General features: G+C 51.3%; 3 protein-coding genes across 4 annotated transcripts; 1 reads left to right on the forward strand and 2 right to left on the reverse strand.

Moving 5' to 3' along the window:
* Positions 1–1,632: 1,632 nt before the first annotated feature.
* Nrgn (neurogranin) lies at positions 1,633–9,551 on the forward strand. Of its 2 annotated transcripts, XM_028859477.2 has the most exons (4): positions 1,636–1,871; positions 7,843–8,069; positions 8,301–8,319; positions 8,710–9,551. In XM_028859477.2, exons 1-2 carry the CDS (start codon positions 1,857–1,859, stop codon positions 8,062–8,064), a joined length of 237 nt encoding a protein of 78 aa, XP_028715310.1. In that variant the 5' UTR covers positions 1,636–1,856; the 3' UTR covers positions 8,065–8,069; positions 8,301–8,319; positions 8,710–9,551. The 2 variants fall into 2 exon arrangements, with proteins under 2 accessions (XP_037063499.1, XP_028715310.1); XM_037207604.1 differs by lacking the exon at positions 8,301–8,319 and having other exon boundaries at positions 1,633–1,871.
* Positions 9,552–9,814: 263 nt separating this feature from the next.
* On the reverse strand, positions 9,815–15,117 carry Vsig2 (V-set and immunoglobulin domain containing 2). The gene is made up of 7 exons (XM_037207603.1): positions 14,838–15,117; positions 14,230–14,393; positions 13,717–13,924; positions 12,701–12,859; positions 11,734–11,853; positions 11,475–11,619; positions 9,815–10,010 (listed from the first exon to the last, which is right to left on the reverse strand). The coding sequence occupies exons 1-7, from the start codon at positions 14,899–14,901 to the stop codon at positions 9,881–9,883; spliced, it is 990 nt and encodes a 329-aa protein (XP_037063498.1). The 5' UTR covers positions 14,902–15,117; the 3' UTR covers positions 9,815–9,880.
* Positions 15,118–16,227: 1,110 nt separating this feature from the next.
* Positions 16,228–25,219, reverse strand: Esam (endothelial cell adhesion molecule). Its single transcript, XM_028859478.2, has 7 exons — positions 24,982–25,219; positions 21,472–21,659; positions 19,422–19,623; positions 19,083–19,238; positions 17,443–17,565; positions 16,993–17,119; positions 16,228–16,751 (listed from the first exon to the last, which is right to left on the reverse strand). The coding sequence occupies exons 1-7, from the start codon at positions 25,049–25,051 to the stop codon at positions 16,433–16,435; spliced, it is 1,185 nt and encodes a 394-aa protein (XP_028715311.1). The 5' UTR covers positions 25,052–25,219; the 3' UTR covers positions 16,228–16,432.
* Positions 25,220–27,024: the final 1,805 nt, after the last annotated feature.

The following is a 27,024-nucleotide window of genomic DNA, read 5'->3' on the forward strand; positions in this document are numbered from 1 at the left end:
GGGGCCAATACTAGTGATAACCCCCACGCTACTCGAGTTGACAGCAAGTGTGAGGGTGGCCAACTTTTGACTTATTTTGAGGCAGTGAATCAAAAGGTTAGGAAGTCTAGTGTGCAGAGTGGGATGGGTGGATGTGCTAAGTCTGTACCAGCACATAAGTACATTCAAAATAGGTGCTGGGCACAAGCGATTTCATTTGGTGCAGATGGGTGGAAGGACAGATCGATGGGTAGACAGACAGATCCCAGATCCATGGATAGATACAAAATAGATACTTGGTCAGTGACGACTGCAGACACTTATAACTAGCCAAAGTACTGAGAATAAATGGCTATTGAATGCCCAGCCATTGAATGGATATACATATTGACCCTTCCAAGGCCCAGAAAACATCGTGGGAAAAGCGGTGGAAAGAATGTAAGAACCGGAAGAAAGGCGATGAGGTATGGAAGTCTGACTTGCAGGATCGATCGACTTGGCTGCTGCACTCTTGATCCCACAGCAGCTTGGTTACCTGAACAAGATTTAGACGAGATTGGGCCATCAACACTCTGTCATGGAAAGGGGCGGGGCTCATGAGGTCCCATCTCCCCCCTGAAGATTTATATGCAGCTAATGGTTGGTGAGGTAGGGAGGGACATTTTCTTCAGTGATGAGTCACTAATAAGATGCCTACCTACACTCCTGTAAACAAACCTTTACCCATGCTCCTGCAAACAACCCTAATAAAATTCAATGGGTTCCTCCCCTCAAAAAACATGGTAGTAAAAGGGATACTTGGGGAAAGGATGGGGATTATAGGGAGGGGGGAAAAGAGGGTAACCAGGTGAAAATTATTTAAATACATTATGTACATGTATGAAAAGGTGATAATAAAATCATTTATTGTGTAGAATCAATATATGCTAACACAATGTTTTAAATAAAATTTTTAAAAAGGAATTTTTTATTTAAGTATTTTATTAAGTATTTAATGCAGATATTGCCAGTAGCGAGAATGCAAGCATTTTTTGTTCGTGTGCTAGCGCCCAATCCCAAAACAGGAAGTTTGCAATTTACCTGTGCCTCATAGGGTGTGTGTACAAGGCCCGTGTGGTTGTTTTTGCCTATTGTGTCTGCGGTGTCTGTATGTGGGAAGATAGGCACACTTCACCGAACCCGGGAGTATATATGGATGCCTGAGACTTGTCGCGTCTGCATCGCTATGTACCCATCTTGCAGGCTGTGTATCAACAGCTTTCTCCGTAGCTAGAGTGGTAAGGGCAGTTTCCTTCCAGTTTCTGGAGCTTTTCTTTGCAGAGTGGGGAGATAGAGGGAGCGATGTTTAGAACTCTGGGCTGTGAAAGTGTAGGAAGGTGGGTGGGGTGCGTGGTTTTCTATCTATGGGCGGTAAGGCGTGCTGCGCCCAGATGTGTGTTTGTGCCCTGGATGTTGGGGGCCTTGTGCCTACTCCGACATACATCTGCCTGGCAGTCTGTGGTTTAGAGCAGAGGGATTGAATTTGGGAGATGGGGTGTGTAGGAGGAATGGATGGAAGTGTGTAGGCGGAGGGGTTGGGGCACCAAAGCGAGCAGGGCGGAGAGAGCCGAGAGAGGGAGTGGTCCTCGCTCCAGCTCTCCCCGCCCACCCTGCTAAAAGTGCCTCCTGATTGGCTTCGAGGCCGCAGGGCTCAGGTTACATTCGCAAGAGTTGCAGAGCGCGGGAGACCGGACCCAAGAGGAGAGAGGTTGGTTCTGCAGGGGTTCTGATCTGGTCGGGGAGTGCCGGACAGCCCCTGAGCTGCCACCCAGTATCGTACAGACCCACCCCCAGCTCTGCGCCAGGCTCCATCCCAGCCAAGGACCCTCAACACCAGCATGGACTGCTGCACGGTAAGTCTGTGCTCGAACTCAGCTTGGTCTGGGGCAAGGGGCGCCCGAGAACCCCTGGAGGATGAGTGGGGGATGGAAGTGGGTGCGGAGGACTTAGGAGCCATGTGGGGAAGGAGGGTGCTGAGATATTGTATCGGGTGGTGGAAGGCGCCTGCCTGATCTGAGCCAAGCCCCAGGGAAAAATGCTCCCCAGCTCGCGGGGGCGTCTGAGCGCCCAGGGGCCAGGCAGTCTAGGTTGGCTCGCAGCTGAGCAGAGCTTTCCTGCTGGGAAGCTGCAGGTTAGACGACAGGTGGAACTTCCCCCAGGGAGACACTGGAAACTGTTGCTTGTGTGCAAGTCCTTTCCCTTGGTATTTTTTGGCCCCATACCGTTTCCTATCCCACTGCTGCCGTCGTGGACCGTGGCAAGATCTTCACGACCCTCTCACGATCATCTGGCCCCTATATGGCTAAGGCGGGGAGAATCCACCTGGTCTTGGTGGTGATGGGCAGCAAAGAGCCTAGTCAGTGTGGTTCTGGGGAGGAGCTGGCCCGGCCCCCAACGCCTTCTCTTTTAGAAGGTGCTGGGTGAGTGACCGTGACAGAGCCCTGCTGGCGAGGGGAGGAAGTGTCTGTGTCAGCGCCCACACGGAAACTGGATCCTGCAAGTGCCTAACGCCAAAGCAGATCCTGTTAAATGCACTTGTAAAAGGTCCGGCACAGGACCTGGCTCCTTAGCTGGCTAAAAGAGTAGAGTGGCCAGACCTATATGAAACGTGTTTGCTTATTCTTAGCCCCTATCTGCGGAGAAAGACGACTCCAAACTCCTTCTGTCTGCCTGGCTAAAGATTCCAGAGGGTACTTAACGAGGGCACCCCACCTTTCATCCACAGTGTGCAAATAAATGAATGAATGAATGAGTTTGGAAGGAAGGATTAGCCCATTTCTTTAAGGGGTGAGACTTTCTGATGTCTGAGTGCCAAAAGGCAGCGAGAACGTAGGGGCAAGCCATGGTTGAAATGTTGACTCTTGTTAGAATCAGTAACAGCTGCCAGTGTGCCGGTTCCATGAGGCAGGTCTTTTGCAGTTATACAAACGGAGGTTTAGAGATGTGATTTTTCCCAGGTAGGCATCGCTGGCAAATGTGGAGCCCTGTCCCCTCAAAAGGCTGCCCTCTAATCCCTCTTTGAAGTATATTGCTTTTCCATTACTGTAAATGCTCATAGCCGTAAATGGATAGACCAGAAAAACTATGAAAAAGAAGCATGCCAATCACATATCGTCCCAGCCCCTGAAGAAAACTGACAGACAGTTCTAGGGAAGCTGTTTGTTATTCTCCAGAGAACAGTTTGTTTTCTTATTTATTTATTTATTTATTTATTTATTTATTTATTTATTTATTTTACTTCCTTACTTATTTTTGGTGCTGGGAATTGAACTCTGGGTCTTCTGGGTGCTAACTATACACTCTGCCTCTGAGCTACACACCCAGCCCAGGAACCACTTCTGGGCGGTGAAAGGAGAAAGGCAGGTCTTCAGTCTCGCTTGAGGAAGAGCTACTCATCCCCAGCAGTGCATCATTAAGTCAAGAAAATAAACCGATGGCAGGTTATGAGACGCGAGCCAATGGGGGGAGGGGACTGCTGAGCAAGGAAGAATGGGATGAGAAGGCAAGGAGGATGGGGAAAGGGATCAGGAGACAGGGTCAGTGGGAAGACAAGAGTGAGTGAAGACTCTGGGAAGCCTGGGAAGGGATCTGCAGGGTGACGAGGGTGAGATGTGGGACTCCGACCTACAAGCCCTGTCTGTCCTGGCTAGTGCTTGTGAGTATCCAGGAAGCCACTGATGCATGGCCGCTTAACAGTGAGCACCCAGGAAGCCATTGATTGGTACAAGGCTAGCAGATAGCCACAGAACAGATACCTGATGCTGGTAGTCAATAACTGAGGGTGTGGTTGACATGACTGACATCGGTATCCCCTAAGAAGAGGGACTATCCACCTAGTAGGGCTACCAGAGTTAGTGAACACCCTAGGGCACCTCCTCCAATGGACCCTGACACAGAGTCTTCCGTTTCCGTGTCCCAAGTCCACTGAACCAAAGGGCCAGACAGTGGTCAGCGTCAGTCTCAGCCTGTGGTGGTGGAGGGAGGCAGGAAGAAGGAAAGGGGGCAAGAAGGGCGAGGGCTGGGGAAAGATGAGGCTGCTACCAGGCCTCTTCCTCTCCTATGCCGGAGAGAGAGCAGTGTGCCTCTTTAGCTTTTACCCCGGGGCTCTCCTCCACCACCAACCCATCCGATGTTTGGAAAGAACCTAGTCTTTCCTTACTTGGTTTTTCCCCCCTTTGGTAAGCAAGCTTCGACAGAAATAAGGAAGAAGAAAACAGATCTGTGTTCTTTTTTTCAGGGAATGTTTTTTAAAGAGCTATTATTCAATGTTCCAGTGGCTGATTGACACAGCCAACATACGTTACTTTCCTGCCTTCATTTAGTAGGAAAGGGGAAAGAAATCTGTTTTGATATCTCACCCTCTACTTTTTTTTGTAGTCTAATTGACTCTCTACCAGTTAAGAGCATAGAAGTAGCTGCCTGCCCCGATGCAGGGGATAACAGCACAAGCTTCTGAACCAGATCAATTCACTATTTGTTTGCTGTGCAACCTGGGGGAGTTATAAAATGCCTCTGAGGTTGTTTCTTCACTTCTAAAATGGGGATTACATAGGATAAAATGTGCCAAGTGCTTAGCACACGGTCTGACATATAACAGTCAGCAGACAGGCATAGTTCTTATAGCTGTTCAGATATGGGGAGCTGAAGGATACTAGTCACCTGAGCTCAGCTCTACTTGGCAATGAAGAAAATGAGAGTCGCAGAGGCAAAGTGATGTACCCATCCATGGCTCCTCCTCTTTTGGCAGTGCATTCCTCCACCCCCAGATGTCCCCAGTCATTCAGAGCCCCCTCAGCACAGACTAACATCAATCAGCACAGACCAAGCACCAAGACCAGTGAGCGGATCCCGGGTTCCTTACCTCCAGTTCTACCAATGGGCAGCCAGGAGCCTCCTGCCCCAAGGAACCAGCCAGAGGGCCAAGGAGCAGACTCAAGGAGGAGCAGCGTAGCCTTATGCTAGGCCCTGTGCGGGTGGCTTTGCTTCTTTTTCCAGGTTTTGATTCAGGAGCATCTGCGGTTGGTGATGATCAGAAAATACTCCTTGGGCACTCAACCCCACAGGTCCGCAGCCTCTACAAGCTGCCAAGACCAAGGAGAGGGGATCTGGAATAGGTCTTTTCTGCTTGCTGTCCTCTTTCAAGATGCCTTTCTATTTCCTGAGACTATTCCAAGAAAGACTTGCACTCAGAGAATCAGAAAACCCAAAGGAGTTGATTTGGATTTTACGTGAAGAATAAGATGTCAGGAGAGCCCTAGAGCTAAGAATGACAAAAAGACAAAGGATGTTTTAGGCCCATACATCCGCACTCATACCAGCCTCTTGGCAACTCCTTGAAACTGTGTTTAAATCGATTGAAAAACATCTTGAGCACAAATTAAGGAACTCTGAGGCCCAGGAAATGAGGACAGCTGGGGAAACATGATGAGGGGGGAGTCGTTTGTAAACTTGGGCTTGGGCTTCTGGAGTAGAAAGCTATGCTTACAGGCTGGGTATGGTGGTTCACACCTGTATTCCCAACACTCAAGAGGCAGAGGCAGGAGAACTGTGGGAAGTTCAAGACTAGCCTGGCCAACCCAGCAAGTTGCACATTGCCCAATACATGAGGAGTCCTTGTCTCAAAAAGTAAGCAAATAAATAAATAAATAAATAAATAAATAAATAAATAAATAAAATGTCCCTAAGGCAAACCTGTCAAGGATAGAGGACACTGAATCCTCACTCATACCCTGCTCATTTCTGACAATTAAATAGCTGATGACCAGGATGAGGCAGAAGGAAAACTAACTTACAGTATGAGGTCTTGGCACCCCAATATGAGAAGAGAGAGACAGTGAAAACAGTGAGCACTATTCATCAAGAAACAAAGACAAAACCTCAGAAGCCATAGGAGGCAGATGAAGAGAAAATGCCCTTCTGACATCATAGCAACATCCCTCCCAGTCATTACTGATGCTGCAAGTGTTAAGCCTTGAAATTGATATTATCAATTTCCTCATCCTTCCTTTATCCTTGTTTTGTCTTGAGAAAGGATCTCCTGCAGCCCAGGGTGGCCTCAAATTCTTGATCTTCCTTCGTTGGGCTTCATAGCTCCGTAGTACTGAGAGTACAGGCATCTACCACCATGTCTGGTTTTAATCCTTTCCATTCTTACCTAGAGCAGGGTGACAGAGGAACAGACATTGGACATGAAAACATGCCCACAGCACCCTGTAGGTAGAGGCAGTAAGATTGTGGGTTCAAAGCTTGCCTAGAACACAAGTCACCTTCTGTAGGGATGTAGCTAAATGGTAATCATTTGCCTATCATGCACAAGGTCTTAGATTTGATCCACAGCTCTCTGAGAAACAGTAGGAGTGAGAGGAAGGAAAAGACAGGGAAGGAAAGGGACGTTGGGGCATAGAGAGGGCTTTAATTATATCACACATTCCTTAATGATGGGATATGTTCTGAGAAATGCGTCATTAGACAACTTCACAATGGTGCAAACATTACAGGGTATATTTATAAAACTAAGATGGCTTTGGCATCACTTTGATACGATCGTGTGGGGCTGCCATCATATATATGACCTATCATTGGCCAAGCTATCGTATGGCACCTGACATATTAGGAAAATCTGTGCAAGGTTGTTGTTATAGGACCACTTTGGGCTTACATAGTCCATCATTTTACATCACCTTATTGTTTTACAAGACAATCATCACATAGCTACTGTTTGCTGATCAACTAGATTATGCCAGAAACTTTCTGGATACCATGCGATTTACTCTTCTCCAGAACCCATAGAGGTAAATGTTATCATCCTGATTTTCTCAAACAGAAGAGTTAAGGCCTGGAAAGCTCAGATAACTTCCCCAAACCACACAGTTACAGCAAAGAGTAAGCTAAGCTGGTCAGCTGGTTGCATTTCCTTTCTTTGGCATTAAGATAAACCCTAGAACTTGACATACAAGGTTCAAATCTACCAGCTACTGATAATTGTCTGGGACCCTAGGTAGGTTTTTTGTTTTGTTTTGCTTTTGACATTCTACTCATGAATTTTATCATGGTAAACTCAAGTAAGAGTGGGAAAGTGTCGCAGCTTTATTGTTGAGAAAGGATTAAGATGCCCGGAAAACAGAGCTGTTGCACCTGGAACAAGGTAAGGGCTTAAATGTAGCCGTTGGCCTAACTCCTTTCTTCTCAGGAGGACCCTGATGAAAGGGCTTTCTTGCCTTGTGTTTCTTTTCCTGTTATTGTTGTTAAACCTCTTTTTGGTGTTTGAGCCCAACTTGGAGCACAGCAGGACATGGCGAGCCCAGTGTGAACACAGAATCCGGGCCCCTGGCTGAATCAAGGAGCAGTGGCCCTATCTTCTCTCGAAATTCCAGTCTTGAGCGCTGGTGCAGTACTACTCCAGGGGAAAAAATGGCTCCTTAGCGGATACTTGTGTCCGCTCCCTGGGGGATCCTGTACACAGAAGGGCCCTTCTGAGCCGGAGGCAGCTCCGAGCAAAGGGTGGTCAATTTCAGGAGTGCCGGCTGCTTTTTCTCCGCTTTTCCAGACCTTTCATTCAGCAACGCAGCCTCCTGAAACTAAAGGCTGCTTTCCGCAGGGCTAGCTGACTTTCTCCATCCTCCCATGCACTTCTTTCTGTGTCCGCCTGGCCCAGAACCTTCTTGGTGACTGCTGAGCTTCGCCTGCCCCTCGCCCCTCGAGGCTTCCCCACTCTGCTTCTCCCACCGCCCTCGAGGTCCCCTCAACCCTTCAGGGCATTAGTTTTACCCCATCCCCTCGTAGTCTGGGCCTTATCAGCCATAAGAACCCCTGCCCCGTCCTCAGGAGAGCGCCTGCTCCAAGCCAGACGACGATATTCTAGACATCCCGCTGGATGATCCGGGAGCCAACGCCGCTGCAGCCAAAATCCAGGCGAGTTTCCGGGGCCACATGGCGAGGAAGAAGATAAAGAGCGGAGAGTGCGGCCGGAAGGGACCGGGCCCCGGGGGAGCAGGCGGAGCTGGGGGCGCCCGGGGAGGCGCGGGCGGCGGCCCCAGCGGAGACTAAGCCAGGTGAGGCTGGCTGGAGAGCTTGGCAGGCCGGAGGCTCTCATTTTCCGGGCCTGCTCGGGAAAAGCTGGGGAAGTTTAAAGTTGGGCTGGGAAGTGGAGAAGAAGGCGGAGGGAGTTAAGGGTGGGAACCTACAATACCGAGACTGGTGGATGGCAGAAGGCTAAGGATGCTGATGTGCCAAGAGTTCACCTGTTTCTCCCTCTCTCTCTTCTGCCTCACCTTGGACCGAAGAACTGAACGTTTTTAGAAGGTAACTAATACGACTCCAAAGCTGCACCAGTGTGTAGGAGAGGATGCTGGGTGGGAGAAATGACCCAGTTGCCCAGTCCTTCTCTCTGCTTGCCCCAACCCCTCCCTGCCAAGGAACATAACTTTTTGGAACCCCTGGTATGTCGAGACGCCTGAGGCTGCGGCAGGGACACATTTGAACCAACACAGACACGCAGTCAGTCACCCTCATTTGGCTGCACAAGCGCAGCCGAGGGCCCTAAGCACAGGGAGAAGCTCGCTCACATACCTGCCCTGGGGCTTATTTCAGCTCAGTGAGCAGGGGTGGGGTGTCTGGGTGACACTCCCTGAAAGGGAGGGGGGGGAGATCGCGCTAGTAGAGGGCAGATCCTCAGACCTTCTCTCTCCTCAGTTCCAGAGGACAGATGGATGCCGCGTCCCCTTCGCAGTGACAAGACTTACCTACTGTGTTTGTGATCCCCTCCTTCCCACCAACCAGCCAGCTTCAGGAGCCCTCCCCCATCCCCCACCCCCGCCCCGCCGCGTCCTAGAGACTCCCTCTCCCAGGCTGGCTTCGTAGCGGCGTCGCCAAGTCCGTACCCTTTTAGTTAGCTCTCCAGTCTAACGTGGCCCCCTTTCGCCTTTTCTCCCTACCCTCGTCCCAAACCCCATATTCGCAAAATTGTCCTTTTGCTTCACGCCCACCTGTCCCTGCGCCCAGCATGCAGCTCTGCCTCCGCAGCCTCGGTGCGCTTCGCTGCGCATACTGCAGAGGGCGCCCGATGCGTCGCCCAAGTACTCTCAAAAAAAAAAAAAAAAAAAGAAGAAAAGCAACCAAGTCCTTTCGTTCTGTGGGCAACGAAAGGGGGCGCCCCGCGTCTTTGTGCCGTTTCCACCCCAGCCTAGCCTCAACTCCTTAAACCTGGGGCTAGGAAAAAGAAGAAGAGGATTTTCATGGTGTCTGATGATGCCCCTTGCTCTGATGGGAAGAGAAGTCCTATCCCACACCTGCCTGTCACCCCCTTTTCCTTCCCAGCGCACCCTGAGAGCAGCCCCTCCCGCTCTCCTTTGTTTATGCAAAAGCCTCCTGAGCGCCTGGAGGCTCGGTAGGAGGAGTCTTCCGCGGCCCTGCCTCCAGATAGCCCCTCCCCCGCTGGGCTCCTGGGGTTGTGGCTGGAAGGTTTTTAATCTCTGCGTGTGCATGTTACCATACTGGGTTGGAATGTGAACAATAAAGAGGAATGTCCAAGTGTTCGGAGGGTGCAGGGTGGGAGGCGGGAGGGGATGGGAAGTGAGGGGGGCGGGGTTTGCACGAAGCCGCTAATGGGAGTCCAAACAAATGGAATTGAAGGGTGGGAGCTGTGCAAAGACACCTGGGTTGAAACCTATCCTTTTGACCCAGCCGAACTCTCTGCTTGCCGCATCATCTCTGGGATTTCAAATCTATTCCTTCCCTTCACTGGTAGTGTTCTTTGGGTCACGAGGAATTCACCACGCCAGGAAAAAGAAAAAGGAGGTAACATGGTACCCAACGGCTTTAATTATTAACATCCCCCCCTCACCACCCCTTCAGGGATCAGAAGTCAGACAACCATAGAGAGTTTGGACTTGGTCGTCACGGTGCTGGTGGATGGGGACTTCTCCAGGAGCCCTTTGCTGGAATCGGCCCTCACAGAGGCTTGGTCAGAAACCCCAGGAGCCGTGGCATCCTCCCTGAAGGATACAAGCAAAGTCATACAGAGGCTAGAAACATCCTTCAGGCAACCGTGATCCTCTAACGCAGGAACATTTAAATTTTGCTGTCCTGAGAATCATCTATAGAGCTTTGTTTAAAATCAAGAGAGAACAGGCCCAGTGTCCCCTGACACACACATACACTTTGCCTTAGGAGGCACAGGAAATGGCCTGAGTCTGAGTATATAAAAAAGTTCCTGGTGGATTTCTCTAGGTCATCTGAAGGCCACACTTTAAGACCTGTCCGGAGAGTCGAGGTGATGGCTCAGTGAGTCAAGTGTTTCATTTTGAGTCAAGAAGACCTTACCTTACCCCAGAATCCTTGTAAAAGAAGTCAGATGCAAGCTTGTCACCCCACAACTGCAAAGGTGGAGGCAGATGGGTTTCGGGGGCTCACTTGCCATCTAGCTTACTTGGTCAGCTCCCAACCAAGGAGAAATGACTCCAAAAAGTTGTCCTCTGAATTCCACATGGGGGACAGAACACATATACCCCTCCACACAGGTACAAATGAACACACAATAAATTAAAATAAACAGAAATAAAGTGGACAGCCTTCCTAGAAAGGCCAGGCTATCTTCTGGCCACACACTCACGCACTTACCTGCACGAACACACGCACACACATGTACAATTGTGCACATGCATACACATCAGGTATGGTGGTGCGCACCTTTAATCCTAGTACTTGGGAGCAGAAATATGAGGATCTCTGTGAGTTTAAGGCCAGCCTAATCTACACAGAGAGGTCTAGGCCAGCCAAGGCTACCTAGTGAGACCCTGTCTACAGAAAGAGAAATGCCACACCAATCCCTGTTCTGACTCCATGCCTTGCAGCTAAAGTGCCAAGTGTATATAACAAAGAGAGCTTTGGCCTTTTGTGTTTGCCCTACCCAGAATAACTAATCTCAAGACAAATGCAACTCTTGCCATCCACCATCCACCTTCCCCCAGTACCTCTATATATATACACATAAATGCATTAAGTGAGGTGTGTACATATATATGCATATGTGTACGTATGTATATATACATACTAGGAACAGAAAGAAGCTATCGATGGTGGCACCAGCCTTTAATCCCAGCACTTGAGAGGCAGAAGCAGGCAGATCTCTGTGAGTTTGAGGCCAGCCTGGTCTACAGAGTGAGTTCCAGGACAACCAGGGCTACACAGAGAAATTCTGCCTTGAAAACAAACAAAACAAAAAGAACGGGACAGAAAGAAAACACATGTTCGTTGTGAAGAGGAGGATCAGGGCAGTCCTGCCAACTGAGCCATTCCTAGCCTAGCTTGTGAACCAATCCCTCCATCCTCTGCCAGAGCTGGCAGTAACTTCCGCCCCTCAACACTTCTAATGACACCCGCTTGAAGGCTGAGGACATCCACTTTGAGCCCAAGATCTTTTTGTTCCCCTCGGCACTGCCCCCATCCCCCCTGCTCACCGAAGGTCACTTCCCCCATATGTCTCCTTGGGTTCCTTTTTCCTCTCTTTCTGGAACCTGATTAGGCAGAATGCAGCCACTGACAGCAGCAGCACACCCAGGAGCACCCCAATCAGAGTTCCGGCCACTCGGCCTTCCGATGAGTCTAGGGAGACAGGACCCGCAGAGTTGCAGAAGTTTTTGGCCCACCCTCAGACAACGTCATGTAGTCTGCCCCAAGGCAAGCCTTTGGCGCAGGCTCTATCCAGCATCCCCCTACCAGTCACTGAGAGGTTCAGCTCGCAGGAGGCACTGCCCATCTGGTTGCTGGCCACACAACGGTAGGTGCCAGAGGAGGTCAGGGAGAGGTTGGTGAGAGTGAGCTGGCCAGACACTTCATCTAGAGAGTGAGAAGGAAGTATGCTACCATGCATTCAACTCACAGGGAGCCCATACTGCTACCACAAAAGCTCCATGCATTTAGTCCTTAAAACAATCTACCAAGAAAGGTCTAACCCCACTTATTGGTGGGAATCCTGGCTCAGAAAGGGAGTAATTTGAGAAGACCCAGGGAGGAACTCCAAAGCCATCGCAACTTCTGCTCCCTCGCCACCCCACACAGCTGCCTTCTCAGGGGAGGAGGAATGACGTGCACAGGAAGGTGATAACGGAAGGTGGGGTGCTTACTGGATAAGCTCAGATCCTGGATGGCAGCAAAGGTCTTAATAACTAAACATCCATCCTCCAGAATAGATCTAAGCTGACCTAACTACTTTTCTGAACTCTACTGCCTCACAAGGCCGAGAACACATCAGGAAATGATCTGGGGGAGGAGACTTGCTGGATAAAGGACTTTACTGAGATGGTAGCTACAGAACAAAACAGGGCATCTGGAACCAACAAAAGGAAGCTAAGGCTCCAAAGAGATCTATCAAATGTTTGAGCCAGTCCATGCTACTCTCTGCTTTCCTCTCTAGGAGGTTTGGAAGCAATTTGTGAGCCTTAAGAAATCTCCAATGAGTGGACAGGCAGGAACAGTTAAGACTGTTCCCTGCCCTCTACTCTCTTCCGGGCTATCAGGACATTTAGAATTATTTCCCAAGCACCAACAGGAAGACAGACAGGAAGGCATCAATAGAAGGAAGGAGGAGGAAAAGGGCCTTAGTCAAGAACTCATGTGGGGCATGGGCTTTAGAGATCGGATCTTAGGTCTCCAATCCCATCTTCCCAATGGCCTGCGCTCTTACCTTGAACCATGCTGCCAGGAGGAGGTGTAGGAAAAGATCCGAGACGTACCCAGTTGTACACTGGCTTGGGCGCTCCCTCAGAGGAGCTGCATCTCAGGGCAGCGGAGCCTCCCACAGAGGTTTGCCCACTGCGGCTGCATAGTGGGTGACTGGGGGGCACTGCAAAAACCACAGAAGACCCTCGGTGATCCTCTAACCCCAGACCTGTTGAGTCCAGCGTTTCCTGTTTGAACATCTCTGCCAAATCATGGTCCATGCCTCGGAAGTGATTTCCACGACTGGGAATTCTGAGTCTTAGAAAAGGCTTCCTCATGCTGAGCCCAGACATGTTGATAATATAATATACACTGATTGGTTTCAGTTCTCACCACCGGGGCCCCATAAAGAGAAATTACAATTTCCCCTCCACCTGAAGGCCCTTCAGATATTTGAATATACAGGACACACAGCAGATCTTAGGCCTTCTCTTTTTCATAAACACCCCTGTCTGCTTTCAAAACTTCTTATTGCTCCGCTTCGAACAGGCTGTGATTTATGGAGAACACAATGTGGTACTACTCAATTATGGAGGCTTTGTTCCTCTCGGCCCTTCCCTTCTTTGTCACTGACATTGGGAGGGGCAGAATGCAAACCTGAGTTACCAATAGGAAGTTCCTGGATGAGTGATGGAGCCAGTGGAACATGACTCAGCTCCCTGCCGCTTCTATGGTTCGTTCTGTTTCTCCCTCTTTCTCTCTGTCTCTGTTTTTCTCTCTTTCTGTCTCTCTCTTTCTCTGTCTGTCTCTGTCTCTGTGTCTCTGTCTGACACATCGATGCTAGGCCCTAAGGGAGATACTGTGGGGTGGAGTTTTAGTATGACCATCTAGATTAAAAGTCTTTGGAGGGGGTTGTTTTTTCTTGAGGCTCCCAAATGCATCTGTGTACCTGGACTGCAAATCAGGACGGAGGGGTTTGGGCAGGGTCAGTGCACACTTACAGGGTGGGAGAGCGGCTGGTGCATCCCCAGCATGCCTTACCCAGCACAGTAAGGTTGATTAACCCCAACCCATTGGTGTAGAAGTCTGGTGGGTTGTTAACGTTGCAGAGGTAGGTTCCAGTGTCTGAGGGGCGGAGGTCAGTCAGTTTCAGGGTAGCCACTCCTCCTGTGGGGGGGTTGTGGAGAAGGCTGGCCCGATCTGCTTTGGAGCCGGTGGGATACAGATGGTCATTGGTGAAGTACAGAATCTGAGAAGAGGCCCAAGGCAGTCATGTCCCCCTTTCTGCCTAGCAGCAGAATATATACTATATATGGATAAATAGATAGATAGCGCTATACTATCAATCACAACACCTAAGGTTCAGTGAACGTAATAACTGAATCGGGTTACATTTGTTTAGGGAAGTTGGACACAGGAGCTGTGGGAAAGGAAGGGAGAATGTAGGGCCAAACTAGCTGAAGCTCCAGGAGGCAAACGCCCTGCCCACCCTTCATCCTGGGTGACTCCTCTGTCCCCGGCCAACCCCAGCAGGCACATCTGCTCTCAACTCACTGGAAGAGATGTGGAGATGGGCCTCCCAGGCTGGACAAAGCTCCACTCCAAGGCGAAGCTGTCTCCCACCGACGTCCTGTAACTGCAGCTCAGCTCGGCTGTCTTGCCCATTGGCATGCTCAGTGGCTCAGCGGGCACAGTCACCTCCACGGCTAGCCCTGGGACTGAGGACCCCAAGCCCACTGATCTGGAGGGTCTATCCTACACTACCGTGGTTGTTAGAGGCTGGGACTTCCCTTGCCAGGGCGCAACCCCGCTCCTTCAATTCAACCCCCTCTCTCCTGAAACTTGAGGTTTCCGGGAGGGAGGAGCCCACGGCCCAGCCCGGTTTTTGTGGGTAAAAGGTTCAAGACTGGGCCACGTATGAGGATGTATTGACAGAAAAGGAAACAAGAAAAGGCCCTGCAGTGGTAAATCCTTAGATGGTGAGAGAGGCTGAACACATTAGCTGGCCAGCTTGCCTCTCTGCTCCTTCCTCCCCGCCTTCAGTGGCTCCTTCCCAGCCTGGCACAATGGCTCCTGGCCTAATGGACTGAGCCGGCCAGGGAAGCCCAGCCCTCCCCCCAGCTCGCCCTTGCCTGGGTTCGGCCCTCCCCGCCTCTCCTCACCGCTCAGGCACAGGAAGCCCAGCAAGGGTCCGCAGAGGAAAGCCCCCGCCAGGGCCCAAGCCATGTCTCCTGGTGCTGTCGTCGGTAAGTCTGGAGGACGTGAGGGTCTAGGAAAACCCGAAGGGCAGCCGCCTTGTGCTGGGCAGGAGAGAGACTGCCTATCTCTGAGCAAACAAGGGCAGAGGCGGGCACCCTCAGGTAAGGGAAATGCTCCTCCCTCCTCCAGGCCTGATTATGGGATACTTCTTCCTCCCTAATTTCCCCCCTAATTTCTGAAGCTTTCAGGCCCTGGAGAAGGAGCTGAGCTTGGGGAGGGCACCCTAAAGACAAGGATTCAGAACTGGAACTCCGCAAGGAAGTGTCTTTGTCAGGAGAGAAGGCATTCTGATACCCACTGGCCGATGCTGTCACCTTGGGGGCCAAAGACAGTGAGCATCCATCCCTGGGAGTAAGCTGTCCTGGACTCTTCAGACATTCTCTTCCCACCACTTGCTGGGGTAAATAAGAGTCTCTCCAGGGGAACTACACCCACTTCTCCATTGGAGAACCCCGGGGACAGAGAAACTGAGGTCCGAAGACCCCACTCTGGGTAGGAAAGAACAGGGTGGTATTAGGACATCAACCTGTACCACACCCTAAGTCTTTTCTCAGCTCTCAAAGGGGACTGCTACCCGGAGAGTCGGAAGGCGTGTTTGTTAAGGATGCAGAGGCATGGGAAAGAGAACACAGGGGAACCTCACCCTGGAGAGGAAAAGCAATGCAGGGTGCGGTATGGAGACCCAAGCCCGGGGCACCAGCAGCAAGTACCCCAGCACTGTCACCTCCTTGTTCAGGTGAGGTGAGGAGCTCTGCAGCCCCGGGTTCTTGGCACCTTCCCTTTGCATGTGACCGTGAATGGCCCCTCTGCAGACTCTAGAAGAACCATAAGGCAGTATTCCCTGCAGTTGTAGTAAGGCTTCTGGATGCACAACCTGAGGAGGCAGGATCGACTTCATAGCCTCCCGCAACTCAGTTTCTGTGAAGCCCGGGTTAGCGAAAGTGATTGGATTACTAGTTCGTGAAAATGCGAAGTATCTTTATTGAAATTTGCAAAATAAAAACAAAAACACCGATTTCAAGTTAGTTTAAAAAAAAAAAATGTCTTCCTTATCCCCCGCTCCAACAAAACCCAGCCAAGCCAGTAGGACAGGTTATATTAATACAGGGAGCTAGAGTGGGTAGCAAAGGACAGCATCCCAGAGCCAGCGGCTTCACTAATGGCGGTCTCCTCCAAAGCCCTTGGAGGGTAGCCAGTCTTAGCAGCGTTCATCTGGCTTCACAGAGAGAAGCAGGGAAGAGGTGGAGCGCCCCTCCCCCATGGAACCCCATCCCACCCTACTCTCACCCCCACCCCTCACCCCCACCCCCACTTCTCAGGTCCATTTCCTTTGTTTCTCCTTCGACCCCGACTTTAGTTTTCCAACAATAAAAGGAGGTAGGGGCAGAGGACTGGAGGTCTAGAGTGTGGCTATGCCCCCAAGATTCATTCCTCTGTACCACAGGTGACCTTTACAGGGAGGTGAGTTACCAGATTTAGTCAATGAGTGCCTGGGCCATCACACGAGAGACCCAGCCTGACTCTGAGCAGGCACCATCACAGGCACGGCGCCCATACGGCTCAGAGCAGAAGAAGAAACCCCACCTGGGCTCAGAGATACAGCCTGAGGTGGGGGCCCGTCTGTCCTGGGCAGTCTTGGTGAGGACAGGGCTTGGCTAGAGACACTGGGTGTGGGAGTAAATGTGCCAGGTCTTGGAGGAGCAGCCTTGGGTGGCCGGAGAGCCCGTGCTGAGGTGACGGAGGAAAGCGTCCCATTTTTGGAGATTGTGTCTGAGCCTTTGGTCCAAGGCAAAGTCCGGGGAGCAACAGCATCTTCCCTGGTCATCAAATAAGTCACACATCAGAAGCCAAAAGGAGAAAAGGGAAAAGAAGTCCTACATGTCTGTCTTACTGCCCCTCCACACACATCAAATCCCTTGCTCTCTTCCTTTAAATCTTCTCTTAGGAATGTGACGGCTACCATCCATCTTCCCGTTAAAAATGGGAGAGGCCTGAATTCCCAGACTCCAGAGAAGAGTCACAAGAGTTCCCGCCTCCTCAAAGATCAGGGACACCTACTTGATATCATTGGCCAGCTCCTCCAGGGTCTTGCTCCGGCGTTGGTATAACAAGACCAGTCCAGCCAGCAGCACCAACCCAAGCAGAGTGCCCACAACTGCTCCAGTGACCATAGCAGCCTTAGATCCTGAAAAATCCTTAGTGTCAGAGGAGGGGACACTTACTTCTTCCTTATCCCCTCAAGTCCCACTACTCAGCTATCACCATTACATTCCCCTCATCCCCTCAAGTCCCACTACTCATTACATTCCCCTCTTTTCTCTGTTAGGATGGGGGTAGAGGACGGTCAAGTAGAAAATGGCTGGACAGTAACCAAACATTTGTCCCAGCCTTTGACCATGTCCAATTCCCAGTCATGATTCAATGAGAAGCCTCATCAGACAGGCGTCTTCCTCTCCTGTAAAGCCATCCACTGATCGTACTTCTTCACCACACTTACCCCTCACTGACCTGTCATCACTTCCAGGGTCACGTTGCACCGGCTAAAGCCCACTCTGTTTTGAGCCTTGCAGACATAGACGCCAGACATGGAAGTGGAAACATTGGTGAGCTTTAAGGATCCACGGACAGCATCTACGGATGCAATTTAGCTATCAGTCGAGGAGCCAGCTTTTCCATTAAGAAAACATATACCATGCCCTACTTCTGGAATGCCCTCTTCTAGTCTCTGAAAGTCACTGCTTATCCATGGCCTTATGAGCAGGAAGCATTGTGGCAGCACTCTGGGCTCTGCAGAGAGGCTAGCTCAATGCCTGCTCCATTTCCATTCCTCAGTAATTCCAACTGATGTCTAGAAGGAAGTGCCACACAGAAAATCAAAGCATCATTTTGACATTTGTTTCTGAAAGGCAATGTGAAGAGAGGAGGGAACAGAAGGAACATTTGAGTAGGAACTAAAAAAACTGGGGTCTCAAACACCTCATGTGACCCTTGTGGGTCCCCACTTCTTCATCTCTGAAGTGGGGACAATGCTCTTTACCTGGTGGGGTTGAGAAGATTATAAAGATTTGTCGTTCTGATCCTTTGGCTGTTGACTCTGTGCTGAAGCCCAGCCTGGGCTCTTTACGTGTACTAGTTTATCAAACAGTCACAAAAAAACCTATTCACGGTGCCCTTTTAAAATTCTTATATAATTCTTAAAATGCTCAAATGAGGGGCTGAGGAAATAGTTCAGTTAAAGTGGTGGCCAGCCATGCCAGCCAACTCCGTAACCATAGATCCCAGTGAGAGACGCTGTCTCATACACTAGAGCAGATAGCTCCCGAGAATGACACCCGTGGTTGAGAGCCAGCCTCCACACATGTGCTCAACTTATATTTGAGGAAGAAAGTCAAATGGGCCCCAGGGGTTTAGTTCAGTAGTAAAATCAATGTTCAGTGTGTGAAAGATCCTGGGTTCCATCCATAGCACCAATAAAATAAAATAAATAGGTCCAGTGGAAAGTAGAAAAGGGGAGAAGTAAAAATATTTATACCCACACCTACACCCAGCAGTTGTTAACACTGCTATGCTTACGTATTTCTTCCTATTCCCCCACTGACACTTTAAAGTAATATTTTGGGGCCAGTGAGATGATTCAGTGAGTAAAGACACTTGCCACACAAGCCTGGCCACCTAAGTTCAATCCTTGAAACCCACACAAAAGTGGAAAGAGAGAACCAACTCCACGAAATTGTCCTCAAGCACATGCCATGGCACACATGCTCACACACCCATCATTCACACACACACACACACACACACACACACACACACACACACACACACACAGAGATATTTTCCATCGTTGGTGTGTATAAATCTCAGTTTAGAAATGGGGGATGGGAGCACAGTCACAGTTATTGAGTGGCAGGACTGGAATGTGAAGCCGGCAGTTTAGCTCCAGACCACAGTAACAGTGTACTTGGAAGTTCGTGGGAGCATCGAGCATACAGCACCTCCACCTAATAGGACATCCTTCTCGCCCTCTTTCCACGTCTTCCTCCTGTCCCGTTCTGTCATGCCTACCCTTGTCACCCCAGTCTGTGGAACACCTCCCATCCTTCCCCATCTTCAGTCACCGGGTCAGTGACCTCCAGAAATTCCCTTACCTGAGGCTGGTCCAAAGAAGACCTGGGGGGATGGGGCCAGCTTCTCCCATTGGTATTGCGCAGTAGGCTTACTCCTTGGGGACTTGCAGTTCAGGGTCACATTGGTCCCCACATAGGGTACACCCTGGAAACTACAGGATGGAGGAGCTGGAGGGACTGGAGAAGGGAAGAGGGGTTAAAATCCAGACCCGAAGGACCCACACGTTCCCCTCCCCCACTCTCTTTTGTCATTCCACACTTCATCCCCAGGTCTTCTACTTGGCCGCTGGAGAGGGAGACCCACCTGACCTCCCTGCGCCAGGGTGGGAAGGGATCCGGAGAGGTACCCTCTCTACTCACCCAGCACTTTGAGTTCTAGGCTTTTGCTGCTGTGACCCAGGCCTGTGCTTTCACTGTCCTGTACATTGACAGAGCAGAGGTAGGTTCCAGAGTCTTCCTCCTGGACAGCCTCCAGCCTCAGAGACACGTTCCGTGTGGAGATAGAGTGGACAAGGGATAGTCGAGGTTTTTTTGTCAAAATTCCATTGATATAGGACAGCACCTAGTGGGGACAGGATATCCGTTACTAGTCTTTGAAGCATCTGTTCACACACAGGCTCAGCCTGTGCCCCTCCTCCAAAATGGACTTCTTCTCAGCCTCCTCACTTGCACCCAGCCTTCTGACCTGAACCACTTTTCATTTACCCATCTTCCTACCTACCCGCTCACAATGCCTGGCCGTTCTCCTTTCCCATGTGGACCATCTCTCAGCTTTTATGGTGGCTTTTTAGGTGAATACGTAGTGGGAGAAGAAGGGGAAATGCAAGAGGAAGTGTATATATGGAAGAAACTTAGATTGTAGATTGTAAGATGGAAACGTTCTACCATTAAAGGGCACATCTTTTAAAAAAGAGAAAAGATTTTTATTTCTTAATGTAAAAAGGTATGGCTGGCCAGGCGGTAATGGCGTTTGCCTTTAATCCCAGCACTCAAGAGACAGAGGCAGGTGGATCTCTGAGTCTGAGGCCAGCCTGGTCTACATAGGGAATTCCAGGACAGCCAGGGCTACACAGATGAAGCCTGTGTATGTGTTGGGGGCGGAGGGCAGGGTATGGCTGGGAGAGATAACTCAAGTCTCTGAATGTGCTTATCCAGCAAGTATGAAGCTCTTTAAAAAAAAAAAAAAATCAAAACAACCAAAAAACCCTAGCAAGGTAGAGCACTTATAACCCCAAATCTGGAAAGCTGCAAACAAGCGGTCTCTCGGACTAGCCCACTGGGTGCACTCCAAGCCTAGTGTGAGGCCCTCTCTCAAAAACAAGATAGATAGTGCCTGAAGAATAACACCCAAGCTTGACTTCTGGCTTTTACATGCATGTGCACATGTACACACACGTACAGACATCAACACATGCACACACACACATATAGACATGCATATGTGCAAAAAAAAGTGTCAGTGGGGGATTGAACGAAAAGGTAAATTGGTAAAGTGCCTGCCTCACGCGTGTGTGCAGGAATCCCTAGGTCCACACCCAGCATTGCATAATTCCAGCCCTTGGGAGGTGGAGGCAAGAGAATCATAAGTTTAAGGCCAGAATAAACTATGAGACTCTGTCTCAAACAAAACAAGACCAGGCATGGTGGCACACACCTTTAATCCCAGCACACAGGAAGGCAGAAGCAGGGAGATCTCTAGGAGATCTGCCTTCACAGATATAAAGAGTTTAGGGGCAACGTGGGGTTGGCAAGATGGCTCACTGGATAAAAGCATTTGCCACCAAGCCTGATGATCTGAGTTCAATCCCTGGAACGCATATAAAGACAGAAGGAAAATGCTGATTCCTGAAAGTTGTTCTTTGACCTCTGTACTAGCACCATGGCACATACAAGCCCATACATACACAAGCTGATGATGATGATGATGATGATGGGGGAAGAGGGGGCTGGAAGGCAAGTGGATCCAGGAAGAGATGTGACCTGTACTTGACAACATCTCAAGCTCAGAAAATGCCTACACACAGCACATGTGGAGCTTTTAAAACTGATGATGCAGGCCATGGTGCCCCTGCCTTTAATCTCAGTGTTCAGAAGGCAGAGGCAGGCGGGCCTCTGTGAGTTTTGAGGCCAGATGGGTATATAGGGTGAGACCAGGTCTCCAAGAAGAAAAAGGTTGTGTTTTACTCACCAGGTGTTTCCTCTATCCTCAGCCCTACACCCCCACCCCCCACCCCACCCACACACCTGCTGTGCTTTGACCAGGTTTTGCTCACTGGATTTTATAATAAGCGCCAACCCTGATACTGTGAAGCCACTTGCTCTTTCCTAGGCTGTCGTCCTGCACCCTCATTTTCTTCGAGCTCAGTCCTACACACCCCTAGGTTGTCATTGGCTAAGATTTTCCCCTCACCTGGTTCAGTTCCTTCCCTTCTTGTTCCAAGAACCAAATCAGGATGGGCACCTCCCAGGGGTGGGATGAAGACTCCTCCCGTGTCATCGTGTACCAGGCGGGCAGCACCACGTCCTCTCCCTCTACCGCCTCCAATTTGTTGAGGCCGGTGGGCACGTGCAGCTCCAGCTGAGCCAGTGAGAAGGAAGCTGAAAACAGAGCAAGGAGATGTGACCTCCCAGGGCTAGTTCCCTAGTCAGCCCAAGGGCCCTGTACAACGTCTGTCCCTTGAGGGGTGGGGGTGGGGGGGATAATGTCCCTCGAGGAAGGACAAAGCCTGGAGGAGTGACAGGAGACCTCTTTCCAAAGGTCCTGCTCCTCCTCACTCTGAAGTCTTGCGTCTAGAGTGGGGGTGGGGCCACAATGTTATGTATTCATACTAATCCAGAGGTACAGAATCTGAGCAGATTCCACGTCGAGGAAGGGCGATTTCAGAAAGGAAAGCAGACCTGCATTTGATCCACACCCCCACGTTATACACTTGCTCTTCCAATCTCTTTGGTGAAAGGCAAGGGAGAATGGGGGTGCCGGTCCAGGTCACCCGGACTCCTCACACCCGGATGGATGACAGATCGAGGGGGTAGGCTGATCAGTTACTCATTAAACCCACAGCTGCGTCTGAACACCGGCGTGCGAGTGCTAGTACTGTGCTTCCCAGCTTCGTGCGGGAGACTAGGGGAATCCCAGGCCTCGGCTCTGTCCCACTGAGTCTGCTCCCCTGAGAAACCGCACGACTGAGACCCAGCCAAATCCTCAAGAACACTTTTGGGTTCCTGGCTATCAAAACGAGTGCCGCTGGGTTGCAGGGAGTTTCAGGGAGGAAGGTGAGGACAATCTTCTCACAAGTACAAAGCTTGCCGGACGTGCATCCTGCGTCCTGCATTCGGGTGGACAGGGGTGTCAACTTCAGTGAGGGGAACACTGTTGCCACTACAGTGCTCAGATCACTTGCTTTTCGCCCTTTGGAGAATGGAGCGGGCGTGGAGTGCTAAAGCCTTTTGGGAAATAACTTTGGGGAAGTACAGAACCGAGCCTGGGGACGCTGACGGCCCTGGTCCTGGGCCCTGCTCTTCCCGGATCACAGCACTGGGCACTCAGGACTAGCTGCCACCTTGGGGAAGGTGAGCAGGCAGCAAGAGCTTAGAGGCCGCAGGCGGTCTGTGTTGGCAGAGCCGGGAGGAAGGCCGGGGAGACCCAGAGCCCACCGAGCCAGGATGCGCGCCTCCCCCATCGCTTCCCGACCTCGTCTTAACTCGGGACCCCACCCCTATTCCTTGTCCTTCGTGGCATCCCCCACCCCTGACATTTCCTGGCGGGTCCCTGTGGTAGGAGCAGGAAACTTGCGCCTGCCGATAAGGCAGAAGACAATGAAGCCGGGGCCGCTAGACCGGAGGCTCAGCAGGCGAAAACAACCCCGCCTTGAGAAGCTCCACTTCCCCCGGGGACTCCGCCTACAGGCGCACCTGGAGACACCAGGCGGCGGCCGCTCGTGCCAGCCTTCTCAGAAACATTCGCCGTAAGGCTAGTTAAGACGGGGAACTGTCTGCGCCCAGCATCGCTCGCCAAGGGTGCCCTATCCACCTCCTCCTGGTTTTGCATTTGTAGTTTGCAAAGTGAGGGGCGGGGGATGGGGGGCGGGAGTGAGATGCAGCGATAGACACACTTATTCCTTCAGTGAGAAACTAGGCGTGCAAGAGGTCCTAAGACTTCCCAGCCTTCTGCTCTGGCGTCACTTGGAGCCGAAGACCCCTACTTGGTCAGGCCTTTTGGTAACTGAGTGCCACAGGAGAAAAATGGGGAGTAGCTGGGTTCCAATGAAGACCTCTGGAGCAGCTCAAGAATAGCATCATTTGGCCGGATCTGAGAGACCAGAGAGAACAGGCGAAGGGCCTAAGCAGAGCGAATGGGCCCTGCTCCCCAGGGCTACTATTTTTAGTTTCCCTCTTTCTCTGAGAAACTCCCCTTGTGGGCTTCTCACGCTCCAGGGGCAGCTCTGAGCCATGAAAGAGCACTTGGAGCAGGAGGGCCTGGGTTGCCTTGTGCCTTCCCCAGGAGCAGCGAGCACAAATTTAACCCTCCAGAGGCCAACAAGGGCAACCTTCATGCCAACAGCAACAACTTAGGCTCTGGGTCTTTGATATGACAAACTAGATGCAAGGCTGAAAGAAAAAAAAAAAAAGGAGGGGACCACGGGTGACCTACAGAGGATGCCTGTGATGCCCAGGCAGCCAATGTAGGTTTTTCCTCCCTTGCTTCGGGACTGACACTGCCCCTTCCAACACAGAAGGGCCAAGTTGAGGAAGAATGTAGAAAAGAAACAGAAGCCGAGGTTGAAGATGCAAAAGTAGAGTGGAGAAGCTGAAGGAGCAGGAAGCTCTCGAAGCTTTGGACCGGCTAGGGGGGGCGGAAGCTCATGAGACTCGTATCTGGAGACCTTAAGATTTCATGCCCTCCACACTACTAGCACACAAACTGAAAGAGACTGGGGGCAGGAGCAAAGAGATCACCATCAATGGGACTGAATTTTACTCAACCTTCTTTAGGGCTTGCTCGCTCTGGCATCCTGTAGCCTGAGAAATGAGTTAAAGCAGAAGATGTCAAACCCAGATAGCAAAACGGCCCAGGGGATAGCTAACAATGGACTTCATTTCTACTGGGTCTTTTCTCTCCAGATAAAGCTCTGGGTCACCGTCAACTCCGGCTAGAAGTCCTGGGGAGCTCTCCCAAGCACTTGCTTCAGGAGATTTCCTTCCTCTTGGACACTTCAGCACCCCCTCCCTGTTTTCCTTGGTCCTTCAGATCTGAGAAAAGATAAGGATGATGGTAGACCTGAGAATGTGCTGTGTGACTAGTCTCAGAATTTGACCTCTTTCCGAATTTCCTGTGTCCTAATGACCTCATGGTCAGGCTTTGGGGGCATCTCCTTTGATTTCCAGGGCAGGAAGCAGGAGGGGAAGAAGGGAACTGGTGGGGGAAATGCTGTGACGTGAAGTACTGACTTGAAGTACTTGCGTCAAGGCTGCGGACCAGATATTCCCCCGGGGATCTTTCGTATCAGCTCGTGTGTGTGTGTGTGTGTGTGTGTGTGTGTGTGTGTGTGTGTGTGGTGTGGGGGGAGGGCTGGAATTAAGTCTTTAAGCTCTTTAGTCACTGTTTCATCTAGTGCCTCAGCTTATCCAGCTGTGATGAGTGGGGGTGGTGAGGAGACTAACTCCCATAACTCATCCCAGGGGTCTTGCCTGGAGAGGCCCCTATCGCCCTCCCCAACACCACACCCGACACCAAAGTTGGGAGCTGTTCTGGCCATAGAAGGGAGAAGACACAGCACCAACCATGGACACCCTGAAGTGGAGGGTGATGAAGAAAGACAAGAATGTCAAGCATAAGTCCCGTCACAATTACTCCCCCAAAGTCCTCCCTAGGATCGGATCTATCTGATCAAAGACCCTCCAGGCCCGGGGTTTGACTCACCGAGGGTGCTCAGTCCCAGGAACAAAACCCGCAGCAAGCTGGTCTCGGGGGTTCCAGCCGGAATGATCATGGCCCTCCTTGGCCCAGAGTACTCAGGACAGTTGGGGGCACACACTGCCTACAGGTGCTATGGTGAGCGGCGGCGGCAACTCCAATGTGCACAGGAACCGGGCTGCTGGCAAGGGTGGCTCCAGCCCAAGTCTGCGAGTGTGCGGATGGAGAGGTGGGGTGGGGACCAACTGGGCAGGGGGCGGGGCATTCAAAGGGGTGGAGAGGTCACCGTCCTGACGGGCGCGGCGCGCTAGTGACCCGCAGCGGGGGAGGAGAGCTCTCTCCGGGCTCCGAGAGCCGGATCCCGCTGCCTCTACCCTAGTTTACTCTTCAAACTGGGGTTGGCGAGGTCGTGGTACCCCATGAGCCAGCCCTGGGAGTCATACACACCTTCCGCGCAGGTGTCCGGCGTAGAGGTGACAAAGGAGGCATGCGGGACTAACCTAAGTCTAGGAGCCACCCTCGCCTGACACTAAAAGCCTGGAGTGCCGCGTCCTCAGCCTAAGCAGGGCGGCCTTCTCGGAGGAAGAAGGGAGCCTTGCGGTGTATGGAGTGCTAGGTCAGGTGGGCCAGGTGCAGCTGCCGAGTTGGGGATTCGAACTTTCGCCTAGCCCCCTCTCAGCCCGGCTCAGGCTTGATGCTTCCGGGCGAGGAAGTCCAACATAGCCTGACAAACCACAGGCCTTCCTTCTCCTAGGGCGAGAGAGGGGCGGGTTCTCCAGGGCTCCAGAAACTGAGCCCCGAGGCCTGGCCCTTTGCCTTATTGCTGCAAACAGGGAAGACTGGTACAAGAAAACTGAGCGGGAACCCTAACCCTAACCCTAACCCTGAGGCGACTGTCCCCAGCTCCTCATCCATGAGCTGCCCATAGGCTTAATGCTGACTGGGTGGGGGGGGCAACTGCAAAGGGGGGGGCGTGTATAAATTTCCTTCCCTTCTGTACAGCCGCTGGTGTCTTCGCTCCTGCTCATCCTTGCAGTGAACAGCTTAGGCTGGCTCTGATCCTTTAATTCCCAGGACTAGATCTTTCCTCTATGAATTTAATTTCAACCCCACACCCCTCCCCACGCCATTCGGTGGAGGCACCTTTGCGCCCTCTGACGGCCGAAGCTGCACCTCTGACGCACCGGTTCTTGCCTTTGCCCAACAGCCAAGAAGTAACTGGAAAAGATGCTCCAAACCGTTCGGGCAGAGCTTCACCACTGAACAAAGTTACGGGGAGCAGAGGCATAACCACGGATGCCTGGCGTGGCCTCTTCTGAGGCACAGACTGTCCGGTAGAAGACGCGAGCCGGGCCTCCTCAGCAGCACACACTCCACCCGCTCCAGCATTGTGCAACGGCTTTTCCTACCTGTAGAAACCCGGTAACGTTTTCCTCCAGTGCAGCCAGCCTGGCTCCTCTTCAAATACCCGTCATGCAGTGGCTCTACGAAATGCCTGCACAAACACTAGACTGCTCCTGACATCTCTGGAATCTACCTCTTGGCAGCTCGGCCACGTGCAGAGACCTTCAAACTTTGGGACTATCGGAGAGGTGGTGCTAGGGGGTGGGCTGCCTTGGTTTTCCTCGTCTATCAAACTCAAATTTTTCTAGATTTCAGAATAATATAAGCATTTAAAAAAAAAACATGTTTGAGCATTTTGCCTGCACACCACGTGTCCAGTGCCTGTAGAGGCCAGAAGAGGGTGTTGCACCTCCTGGAACTGAAGTTGTAGTCTGTTTTAAGCTGCCATTCTGAGTGTTCAGAATCAAACCCCTGTGCTCTGGAAGAGCAGCAAGTGCTCTTAGCCTCTGAGCCATCTCTCCAGGCCCATAAAGTTCCTCTTGCAAAAGTCCTCATTTGTTTCTGGACCAGAGTTGTCACTCTAAATAACTCTTCCCAGGAAAAGGGAGTACAAAGCCTTGGGTCTAGCCCAGCAACAGTGACGCATCTGATGACTCAGGTGTGCCCATCCCAGTCCAAAAGCTGCTTGCCAAATAGCTTACCTCG

This window comes from Peromyscus leucopus, chromosome 7, assembly GCF_004664715.2.
Source record: "Peromyscus leucopus breed LL Stock chromosome 7, UCI_PerLeu_2.1, whole genome shotgun sequence".
In the NCBI taxonomy this organism is placed as follows: Eukaryota; Metazoa; Chordata; class Mammalia; order Rodentia; family Cricetidae; genus Peromyscus; species Peromyscus leucopus.

What these genes read in the sequence shown, in the direction of transcription:
- Vsig2 (XM_037207603.1), bottom strand. Translation starts at nt 14,901, where the DNA reads ATGGCTTGGGCCCTGGCGGGGGCTTTCCTCTGCGGACCCTTGCTGGGC. An exon ending in TCCTGGCAGCATGGTTCAAG is followed by an intron (nt 11,854 to 12,700) that starts GTAAGAGCGCAG and finishes CTCACTCTCTAG; the next exon opens with ATGAAGTGTCTGGCCAGCTC. An exon ending in TATGGGGGAAGTGACCTTCG is followed by an intron (nt 10,011 to 11,474) that starts GTGAGCAGGGGG and finishes TGTATCCTTCAG; the next exon opens with GGAGGATGCCACGGCTCCTG.
- Esam (XM_028859478.2), bottom strand. Translation starts at nt 25,051, where the DNA reads ATGATCATTCCGGCTGGAACCCCCGAGACCAGCTTGCTGCGGGTTTTG. An exon ending in CTTCTTTGGACCAGCCTCAG is followed by an intron (nt 17,566 to 19,082) that starts GTAAGGGAATTT and finishes TTGCATCCGTAG; the next exon opens with ATGCTGTCCGTGGATCCTTA. An exon ending in GACCCTGGAAGTGATGACAG is followed by an intron (nt 17,120 to 17,442) that starts GTCAGTGAGGGG and finishes AGGATTTTTCAG; the next exon opens with GATCTAAGGCTGCTATGGTC.